General features: G+C 39.7%; 1 protein-coding gene across 3 annotated transcripts in view; it reads left to right on the plus strand.

Moving 5' to 3' along the window:
• The window catches only part of Scgdelta (sarcoglycan delta), a 214531-nt gene that overhangs the window by 186238 nt on the left and 16224 nt on the right, over window positions 1–12069 (plus strand). For all 3 annotated transcript variants that reach the window (XM_086915151.1, XM_086915149.1, XM_086915150.1), the window contains one exon: window positions 2857–3127. In XM_086915151.1, coding sequence (XP_086771277.1) covers window positions 2857–3127 — 271 coding nt within the window. The remainder of the gene's footprint in view (window positions 1–2856; window positions 3128–12069) is intronic.

Genomic DNA, 12069 nt, shown 5'->3' on the forward strand with positions numbered 1-12069 from the left:
CGTTAGTGCAGTGATAATTTCACAACTTGTAATGCTCTTTGGGCTTGAAACTGTTGAAATTATGGCGGTGGCCGCGCTAACTTCGCGTTACGTCAAAAGTTCCCAACGCCCGTTTAACATACGTCCCGCGCTATTTATGATCCGACGTATATTTCCGCTTTGTAATTGTCCCTTGAACCTTAAACGAGCGAGATTCATCCTCGCGCCACGTGATAGTGGTAACGACTTTCGAATTTTCCAACTATCCTTCGTTCTCGATCCAACTTTAAATATTCGCACGGATATTCTTCGCAAGAAAACCGTTCGTTTGCGCGAAACGTTACAGAAACCCGGGGATTCTACGTTTATTTCGCGTTTGGTTTTTTTTAAAAACTAAAGAAAGAAGATAATGCAAAGCGGCAGGGGATTGCGGAATAATTTAATACGCGTATCGATTACGTATAAAGATTAAACGTGTGTAAAAATAACGTTCCACGGATCGAAGCTCTTAAAAGTTTGTAATCGATGTCTGAAAAGTTTTCCAAGCTGTGTACACTTGACACGATAACGACCGGCCTACGTAGCTAAGGGTATAAGTAGAGCTAATCTCGCGATAAATATCGGAATTAATTCTCGGTTTCGACCGATTTCACGACATTTCCTTCCACAGTCTTCGTTTCGAGGAAAGCGCGATTATTATTATTAATTTAGAAGATGTCAAGTTCTCTTCGAATCGTTCAGGTCGAGCGAGAAATTAATATCACGGAAAATCGGGTAAGGAAAAAGCAGAATAAAGATCTCTCTTCGTTGAATTACAATGTTCGATGAGGGGTGCAGCTGCGGCAATCTTTCTGTAATCGCCAACCAATCCCCTCCCTCCCTCTCTTTCTCTCGCCACTTCCTTCATCGACCGTTTCCGACTGTTGCATCTTGGTGAAAATCGTGCATTTTCTAATTCTGAAAAGCAAGCTCTCTCCTCCTGCGGGAAGCTTATCTTCGAAGCTTTTAATTTCGAGCGGCCGAGCTCTTTACAGCTAAGAGAGGTATAATTATCCGCAAGAAGACGAGGGGGTAGCATTGAATGTTTTAACTCGTGCTCTCGTCTCCTTTTCTCTTTCTTCTTCCGCGTTTCTTCTTGTTGTCCAATTGGCCCGCTCCATATTTTCGTCCATTTCATTTTTATCGACGGTAAGAGAAAAAAATGCAAGAAAATATGTTTAAGAAATTATCGATACACGTAGAGGATCCATAAAAATTTTACTTGCTTATTTTTATTATCGAGTTGTTAAGATTTTTTCCCATTTAATTTAACGATTAAGAAGGATCGACGAATTATCAATAAAAGTTCAACCCAATTTCTTGTAATTTGCTAAATAACGAAAATTTTCTTATCCCGCCTTTTAAACTTACCACCAAAATCCACCCTTCAAAAGTATCCCACGAATACACTTTTGTACACAAACGAGACGAATATCCCAACACCGGATTTCGAGAAAGAGAAAAAGAAGAAAGGGCCAAAAGACGATTCCGTTCGAGTCAAGCGACGAGCAGAGGCGAGAGATTAGCGTAGCCGGAGTTACCATCCGCTATTTTGCAGTCAGATTTACATAAGTTCCTCTCCCTTTGCATCTCTTCCATCCTTTTAATCGCCCCTCCCCTTCTTCTCCTTTATTTTTCACGCGCAAACCGTTAATTATCCGCCATTTGATAATCCTCCACCATTTTATACACATTCGTCCCTCATTCGCCACGATAATTTCACCGCTCTCCTTTCCTTTCCTCCAATGCTCCGCGATTCCTTTTATTTTATTTTTATTTTTCTCTCTCCTTTCACAAAATCCGATCCTATGGAATCATCGTGTTGCGAGTAATGGAGGGGAAAAGGAAAAAAAATGAAGCGTTTTCTTCAGGGCGAGATGGAGAGTCCGTTGGAAAAGGGACTTTGGACGCGGGGCACGTATGGAGGCCGTGTTTCAGAAAGAAGTAAGAACCGGAGATCGGAGCCTCTTCCCTTCCCTGCTTACGTTTCTCGCCACCGACCAATTTCCCGCAGCCGGTGTACGGGGAGAACGAGGCATAAATCGTTGATAAATCATCGGGAAAGAAGGAGGCTGTAATTACGGCCTTATTAATCGCAGTTATGCCGTGCAGTTTCCTTTTTCCCTCCTTGTTTCCTTTCTTCGCGCAACTTCGTGCGTCGACGTTCAAGCGCACCGCCATCTGTTTCTATTAGTGTATCTGCTTAAAAGTTTCCCGAGACTTTTTTCAACTTGGCTTCTCGTTCGAGTCTCGTTTGCATTCGATGCTCGGTTAATTTCATGGTTGGTTACTTTAACTTTAATCACCCGTATAATATACGATGAACAAGTCTTAAATCTTTCATAAGAGAACGAAAGAAACGCTCTTTCTTTATTAACGTTTAATTTAACGATTGATTCGAAATTGAAGTTAGAGAAGTAAGATATTAATTTTGAAAAAAAATAATAAATTGTTGTTATTTCTTGTTGGTTGGTTATGCGGTGGTGAACAATAAATAAGAAATATATATTAATATATTAATAAATATACTAAAATATATTTAGCTGAATGGATATATTGGTTACACGTGAGTGCACGTGTCGGGCTACAGAACAGCAATTGAACAATTGACGATCGCGTATCGAAGATAAACAAAAGGATGCCAACTACAGAATAGTAACACTGCTAGCAACGTTCAATGATAAAATTATAGATAAAATTTCAGTGAACTTTTATACCCTATAACATTTCTACTCTCAAGAAGAAAGTCTTTTTCAAATATAAGGATAATGGATATTGAAATTTGTTATTCAGAAGAGAAAATCGATATATATGTTTCTTACCTCTTTCTTGTTTCAGGATGGCTCGAGGACAGGCGGGTTGGTCGGACGAGCCGTGCGCCGCGTCGTCGAGCGGCGGTCGAAGCGGGCGGCAATCCGCGGCGAGGACGACGCCTCCGATCCTCGAGGACCGGGCATCCGCCACCTCGACCTGCAAAAGTGGATTCAGATTAGGCGTTTACGGTTGGAGGAAGAGATGTTTGTACTCTCTGGTGCTCGCTCTGATGGTGATCGTGATCCTGAACCTGGCGCTCACCGTGTGGCTGCTCAAAGTCATGGGATTCAGCTCGGTGAGTGTAAAAATACGAGTAAGAAAGATATCCTCTGGTGAATTTTTTTTCGAACGAGGCAAGTACGAGAAAGTGGGGCGACGACGATCGATTTAAATTGTAATATCACGAGAAAATACAAGGATTAATTATGATATCGTTAATTCATAAGAATCTCTCGAAAGTTTGATATTTCTGTTATATTACAAGATTATACATTCTTTAGATTTTAACTGGGTCGGAGCACCTAGTTTGAACAACGTCTATTAATTATCACTACTTTTACATGCAAATCGTGAATAATCTTTCCAAATTAATCCGCAAGATCTCCCTTAAAAGCTCCAAGTCTTCGTCCCATAATTACACGTCGTTTGGATCGCAAGTAGGTCAAAATGACGATGATATTAAATAACTTTAATGCCTCCGGGTTTCAGCCCGGAAACAAGGTCATCGTGTTTACACAAAGATGTCCCCTCTCCTCCCATTTCCTTAAATCACGCACCGCTAACAAGCACATCCTTGCGAAAGTTTAAATTCCAATGCGAACAAAAATTAACCTTTTCGCTCTTTTCGAAATTATTTTCCGAATCCATCCCTCTATCGCGTTATTTCGAAACGAAAGAAACGAGAGAGAAAGCTGGCAGATAGTCGTGTCGACTATCACCACCGAATGGAACGAATCTCCTTTGGGGATACGTAATTATTGGCAACTATTATCGCCGAGAATCCGCGGCTTAGCGGCTTTTATCCGATAACGAGGCTCGATTCCAACATCTTACGTTCTCTCTCTCTCTCTTCGCTCCTTACGTAATCTAATCGATGCAAATAAGATCCGTATTATCATCGAAGATAGTCGGTTGTTAACAACAGTAATAAGATATCGTATCTCGATGAACGGGTGGAGCGATTAGACCGTCAAGTAGAGTTGGAGGGGGTTTCGCTCCAGACGCGAGGAGATACAGGGCGTGATGGAGAGGCTGAGAGATTTTAATATCGTCCGATGGTTTTTGAATGGAGTGATATATTGTTGACTCGAGCCCGTTATGGCTGATAAGAAGACGAATCGAATCATCTGTCATGTCGGACGTTTATCAAGCTCGAGATAGTTTAAGCTCTGCTCTACGTGTGCTCTTTGTGCGTGAATGTGTGTGTGTGTGTGTGTTGGAGAAAACGAACAGGAAGATTACTCTTCGTTCTCTAACTACGTGCTTATTCTAAATCCTGAAACATTTAGTCATATTATTATTGACTAAATTATTTTTTTTTAATGATAATACGAAATAGTTTCGCGATAAAAATTTTTATCACGCGAAATTAGAAATTATCTTGTACACGAATAAATGGAAACGGAACTACGGAATTTCAGAAAGATGATTTCACCCCAATGAAACGAAACTCCCGTTGCTCGAAAAGTTCTTTTAATACCTAGAAGAAAATTAAAGACAATTAAAGTAAGTAAATTTTAAATTAAACGTTAAAACGAATAATAAATATTAATTTTAATTACCGTAATATTAAACGTTGATTTTTGTAAATATCCGTAGTACATGTCACGAATGCTGCAATTTTTCTCTTTCACCGATGAAATTAAAAATCTTAAAAGCTGTGCAACTGCGATAAAACTTAAACTTCGAGCCTAAACTAATTCTTAATTTTTCTTAATTCGATCAATTTTTCCATCCAACTCCCTCCATTCGATCTTGAACCCTTTCGAGCGTATATAACCGTCTGATCATTCACGTCCGGATCTACTGCCACGAACACGCCGACGAACCGTCTCTTTCACCTGTCGACCCGTGCAATCAATCGCGCGTGTACGCGCAATCATCGATCAGATATCTCTTAAAACAAGGCTCCCAGTGTCCCGAAAACTTGGTAGGGAGAAGACCACGCGCTACATCACGCCTACATAATAAAATCAATTCACGTCACGTCGTTGGAAATTAGTTTCACGCGAGTTCCTCCGCTCGAACAACAGAGGCCTGCAGGCGCGCCATCTCTATACGCAACCACCTCTGTATGTATATATATGTGTATACACAGATAAGATCTGGTTAATATAATTCCACGGTAATTGCCGGAATCGTTGCATCGCGTTGATCGCCGTTTGCGCTTGGCACTTCTTTATGCGGTTAATTCACAGGTTTATAATTAACCCGAGCCCCTTGAAGCGGCCGCCGAACGAGGGGGTGGCTCGTTACGGGGCGCGGCCTTGATAACAAGCTCGTCGAAACGAGATCGTTAGAAAAAGCTCCCCCAGTTTCATGCCTTGTTCCACTTGTTTCATTAACGTTATTGCCCAAATCCGACACGATATTTAACGACATCGAGTGCATCGAGTGTATCGAGCCAGCCTACGTTTACGACAGTTTCCTGTCTACTTTTAACTCGTCAGAATCTCGTTTCGTCACGAAACGAGAACAGTTTTCTTGCAAAGTTGACACGCTGCTTTCGTTTGGAAAGATTCGAGACACACAAATTCACGTGAATTCATATCACAGTTTTCGAAAAAAAAGAAAAAAAAAAAAAAGAATACAGTGCACTTAGTGCACGATCCCAAATACACGACAAGGGTGTTAATTCTAACGAGCACGGTATTGTAACCTTTCGAATCGAGCATCGTCGTGGTTTATTCATCACGGCCAACGTGCAAGCCACAAGCTCGACAGAGGGGCGTAATTAACGGTCGAATTTATACCGATTGAAACCAAAGCTCGAACCACGAATGGAACGAGCCGATACGACGAGCCGTTCGAATCGAACGATCGAAGGATAATACTTTTACTTAGAATCCATCGGCAAGCCAGACACTGGGGTAAAAGACACTCCTGTCGATTAAGGTAAAGACGACGGAGAAATCTCTTTCTATATCCACCTAACCTACCACTCTCTCTCTCTCTCTTATATATATATATATATCCGCCATTATCGAATTTATTTGAAATCGAAAGGGGCCGCCGCGATCAGGCGCAACGATCCCTCGATAGGGACTAAACTCGCTGGAAATTGAGTATCAATCCGTAAGTAAGGAGTGTTGGAGGGGATATCCCGTGGGAAATGTAAGCCTCCGCCACTTCTTTCCTCCACCTTCCTTCTCTTCGTTCCTCCCCCGCTCTATCTCTTCGCACCGATTTCCCACGTTTCTATTCCGTGATGTCGCTCTCTTTCTCCCTCTCTCTCTCTCTCTGTCTCTCTCCTCCCCACTTTCGTTCGACTCGTCTCGTCTCTTTCTTCGACGCGCACGTCCCCCGTGGTGCACCCTCGCTCTTCTCGCGGAAGAGTGTTCTTTGGACCACCTCGGTGATGCCGTTTCCCCGAACGATCCTCCTTGACGCGACGTGAGTAATGCGTGTCGCTTCCCTGTTCGCGGCTCGTAAATAAAGCGGACACGCGGGATCGCGGTTATTGCGGGAAGAAAAATCGTTGGTTGGGCAAGAAGGCAAGAAAACGCTTGGTTCGTTGTTTTTTTAACGAGGCCGGGTTGAAAACGTCGTTGGGGGCACGTTTCGTTCGTCATTTGGAATAAATGGGACGTTTAAAGATTGATCTGTAACTAATTATGAGGTCTGTTTAGTGTAAGCTCGATCGTAAATAAGAGATCTGGTTTGTCTGGTTGATCAGATTCGAGGGAATTTTTGGAAATATTTGGAATAAATAGGACGGATAAAAAGGATATTTAAAGATTGATCTGTGACTTTGACTGGTTATGAAATATTATTTTTTTTAATACGATCATTAAATAAGAGATTTGGTTTGAGAAAAACGCGAGAGAATTTTTGGAAATATTTAGACTGAAGAATAAATAGGACGAAATCTATTTAAAGATAGATTGATCTACAATTCTAAGTAATTGTGCGTTTTCTTTAATAAACTCATAAATAAGAGATCTTGTTTGTCTTGTTGATCAAATTTTAGGTATTTAAAGATTGTTCTATAACTATAATTATAAATATTTTTAATAAGCTCAATCATAAATGAAAGATCTGGTTTGTCGTCGATCAAATGCAGAATCTTTTTTTAAAATTGTAGATGGTTGAAGAATTTTTTGAAATTTCTAAATAATTAGAGAATAGGATAGGAATTAGGGATAGATATTGCGTTTAAGGATGGTTTTATAGGTGATTATGTTACGGCAAACTATTATCGATTACCCGTAAACTTGGTATTTCATCGAGGATCAGAGATGAGGAACGTTCTGGCTGCAAATAAAATTACTTTATTGATGGATAGCGCCATAAACCGGGATTCTTGAGCAGCCATACACCGCATTTGCCTAGGGTTCCTTAAGGCGGCATCTCAAATTCATTCCCTAGAGTTGCTCGATATTTCATAAATGAACGTATTACGCTTGACGGTATCCCCAATAAAAGTATCATCCTTCCTTACCCTATCTAAAATATAAACGATTGCTCGCGTTACATATATTCATGTATAATTTTTAAAATCCTTCGACATTAATTTTCTCCTAGAAATAAATCTTTCCAAAAAAAAAAAAAAAAAAAAAAAAGAAAAATCTCAACAAAATCTCTCGAGGAAACGTAAACGAACGCGTAATTTCACAATCTTTCCTATCCATATCGATATCGATTCTTCCCCCCCTGAAAAACGAAAGAAAAGAAAGAAAGGAAAAAAAAGTTCATCGACTCGAACAAAAAAATCTGGAACAAAGATCAACCGTGCAATTCTAATTCATAAACATCCCTCGATAAAAACACTCGACTCGCGGGGGAAGAACGATAAAATGCAAACGGTGTCATCCTTGAAGCGTGAAATGGAACGAGCCGTGTTCACGAAAGCGAGTCCGTTTATAAAAATCGCGTCGTTATCGGGCGGCAGTGGCGGGAAACGGTAGTCTGCCGGATCTGAAATTTCTCCAGACGCTTCGTATCCATCGTGGAAAATTCTTTAGCCCCCCCCACCGTGGCGAAAACGCGATGCACTCGCGCGAAAATATTTTATATCTGCCTGCCCGCCCCCCTCTTAACCCAACCATTCTCTCCCGCCTATTCATATTTGATGACCGAGTGAGCAACTCTTGGGCTCACTGGAAAAAATCTTCTCCGCCGTTCGGCGAAACCATCCGGGGCTTCTTGCCGTTTTTGGTTAAATTAAACCGTTCCTCTTGATTCGAAGAGGTTTGGCAATTGGCGAGCGAGTCGTTCGTTTCTTTCGTGGATTTTGTCGCGGAGATTTTTTTCTTCTTCTTTTTTTTTTTTTTTTTCGTAGGAATATAGATAAAAGTTTCATCGAGTAGCAAACTGGAGAATGCGAGAAGCAACGTTTTCTGAAGGGTATAAGGATATTTTGTTAACGAGGTGTGCAACATCGATAAACAAAAATTTATTGATCTACGGATATTCTTTTTTAAATCAAGTTTGTTTAAATTTTGAGAATCGTTCGAGAGAGGATTAAATAAAAGAACGGCGTTTCAAATTGGATTTGATTGGCAGTTTTTATGTTGTTGATTAATTATAACTGTATTTTATGGGCTCTTTGTTTTTTCTTCTTTTTTTTTTTTTTTTTTTTTTGACCGCTTCGCTTTGATAAAGGAAGCGTTGTTTCCACGTCGTTGTCTTTTAATTAAACGTAATCCGATCTGATACATCTCTGCAACGCTTAATGAATCGTATGCCGGCGTATTTCATCTGATTTCAATATATATTTTGAAATTTTCTGCAAATGCAAGTAACGACCTTCTCGATTTTAATCTGTAAAAAATTCAATTGGTTTAAATATTCCGCGCTAATATACAATGTTATCCACGAGTTTGTTTATTATAATATGTTTATCGATAAGCCATATTTATTTTAATAAATATCATATGCAAAATCGGCAAATGATCTACGCTCGCATATACGTATACGTATAATATATGGGATGTGAGAGAAACATATTATATTCGGCTCGATATTACTATCAGAGATGAGAGTGTATCAACAACAAAAATCCAAATAATAATCAAATCCTCGACTATCTCGTCGAACGCTCAAAAATACATATCGAACACCGGATAATCGTTCGTTCAATCGCAAATCAATTTTCCAATCCGACAGCTACTGTTCATTTCATCCCGAAACGCATTAACGAAAATTCTTTTTTCGATTTCGCTTCTTCCCCTCTTTTGACCTTTTTTTTTTTTTTTTTAATAATCTAATAATTCGACGATTAAACCAATCATCTCTTCTTCGTCTGTTTTACGGAGGATGTACCGAGGAATATTTAAAAATATTGGATCGTTACGATTCAATCGATTTCTCATCACGGCTATGTATATTTCATTCTATCATCTTTATATAGAAAGAAAATTCTCTTTTCAATTTATTGTGTTACGTTTTCTTTTCTCGGTCTCTCAATATTTAATAATAATAATTCGACGACGGAAAACTTTGTTAACAAGATTCTTTGGGTCAAAATTCCATCGTCTCTCGTCTGATCCGAATACTCGAAAAAAATACCTTCAAATAATCATAGTTTCGAATCGAAAATTAATTTCATCATAGAACACCAACGAAAATTCTTTTATTCGATATCCTCTTCTTTCAGCTTTTACCGTCAACTTTTTTACCTTCTACGAGAGTGCATTAACAATACAAAAAATCCATAGATAAACGAACCTTCGCCAATCTCTCGTTCACGAATATTCAAAAATATCATAAATCAGTAATAATCGTAAATTAATCTTCTATCGCACGATATTCCAACAATTATTACACACTTCATCCTGGATATTAAGAAGCACGAATTCAAATTCTTTCTATTCGATTCTTCCTCATCTTTCGATAATCTAACAGATTCGACCATTAATCGAAACTATCCTTTTACAATTCTTTTTAGCGAGAGCGCGTTACGACAAAAATAACCTTCCACAATCATACCGATCCACGAATATCCAAAATTAACTCAATAATCGCACAAATTAATTACAATATTTCGCGATATTTCGATTCGTCGCATCGAACGAAATAAAATTCTTTCTTTCCTTCCTCTTTCGATAATCTAATAATTCGATAGTTAAACTTTTCCCCCCTTTCTCCTCTTTTGCGTTCTCCCTCCGATCCACCCCCGTTCCACGCTCCACCGCTTTGCCTCCCCCTCCCCAACCCTTCACCGGATTCAGTCGTAAAATTTCGTTCCCTCGCGGATGTTCGCGTCGCTCGAGAAACAGAATTTACTACGGCGAACTCGGTCGTAAAGTTGGCCCTGCAAGAAGGAAATTCATAACTAGCTACGTTTCCAATATCTACGGCCCCGGATCGAAAGGGATCTTACGAGATCTTTCGATTACTAAAACAATATATAATATAACCAGCCAGAAACGTTACGTCGGCCGCGCCATCGTACGCAGATACTACCTACGCGTGCACTAACGGCGCTCTACGTATACAGTGGCCTCCACCTTTCGTAATATCACGGGTTCGACTGCCTCTATAACCCCCTCGTATATATATATATATATAGAGGAAACTCACCTGTATCTTCTGCCTCTTATATTGCACACGTAGGGTGTATATCGCGACCGTTACATTCGTTTCGAGTGTCAAGGTGAGAATCCTCTTCCGACGACGTCATTCGTCCTGTATCCCCCTCCTTCGCTTACCCACATTTTCTTACGTCTCGTTACGGAGTTTGGCCGTTTCGAGCTTTCTTCTTCTTCTTCTTCTGTCGTCGTTTTCTTTTTGGTTTTCTTCGAAACTTTCGCGATTTTGGATTCCACGAAAACTTTGCCATTAGGTATGTTTTTTAACTCCATGGTCTGGTGGGGGGATCTCTCGTTTCTGAGAGAAGAAGGAAACTTTAACCGAACGATATTCGTATCCCTTTCTTCGAGGAATTTTTAAGAGAAAGAGAAACACGAACGAGCTCGTCGAAAGATATGCTTACGGTTTGACGACAATCTGATGACTAAATTGTTCCGTATGTTTACACGATAGGAAGTCGTGTAAGGGGATTCCACGAAATTGTGTCGTGTGTTTATATTTCGGGATAAACGGTATTCGATGATAATACGTACAACTTTTATTTTTCCTCGTTTCGTATTATCTTATTTAACGATAGAGATAACCATATTTTTCATTATATTTTATTCGCCTCTTTCTCTAAAACGATCGTTTACAATATAGAGTTTCTAATTTTTTAAAAATTCCATCACGGTCTAAAAAAGTTATGGATTAAAGATGCTTAAAAAAGATTTTGTAATACAAAAGTGTCTGTGAAGTACACGCGATTAATGTAGACAAGAGTCGAAAAAAAGCTGTGAAAAACATTCGATAAATAATTCTCTCAAAAATTCTCTTCTCCAACCATTTCCATCTTTTGCGCTAAAAATGTTAGAAACGAATAAATCGAGGAAAAATAGAAAAAGATAAAAATTCGCATAATCAGCGATTCGTGTATCAACGATTCATTCCAGCCACATTTTTCCATCCGGTATCCAATTATATCCAGGCGGCGAATCGATAAAGGGGGAATGGAGGAGAGGGGGGGGTTAATAGGAAGGGTGCCGATAAAAATTCGAAAACAGTTTCCGCGGGATAAATAAATGATGAAAATTTGTACGCGCTCGGCCGGAGAAATATGATCGTTACACCGGTGCCCAACCGGACAAAATTCTATCCGTGAGCGTGCAATAAAGTTCGATTCACTTTTACACGATCCTCCTATCTATTGATTTAATCAACGGAATAATAGCCATTGTATTCGACGGGAGATCGGTGGCCAGACACCGGAACCGATCGTGTTAACAAAAATCGGCAAAAAAGAAATTTGCTTCTCACTCTTTGGCCAAGTTCGCGAAAATCGAAAGATTCTCAAAATATATATCAAGAGTGCTCGTTCGTTGTCGAAAATTCAACAAAACTTTCCAATTTTTCGTCGAGACATTTTTGACAAGATATTCCACGTGGTTTTTTTCTCCCAAGAATCTTGTTAAAACGTTGAGAGCCTGAGAATCAAGATTCGCGAAG

Source organism: Apis florea, unplaced genomic scaffold, assembly GCF_048593485.1.
Source record: "Apis florea isolate Af1SG1 unplaced genomic scaffold, ASM4859348v1 contig_3772_pilon, whole genome shotgun sequence".
Taxonomy (NCBI): domain Eukaryota; kingdom Metazoa; phylum Arthropoda; class Insecta; order Hymenoptera; family Apidae; genus Apis; species Apis florea.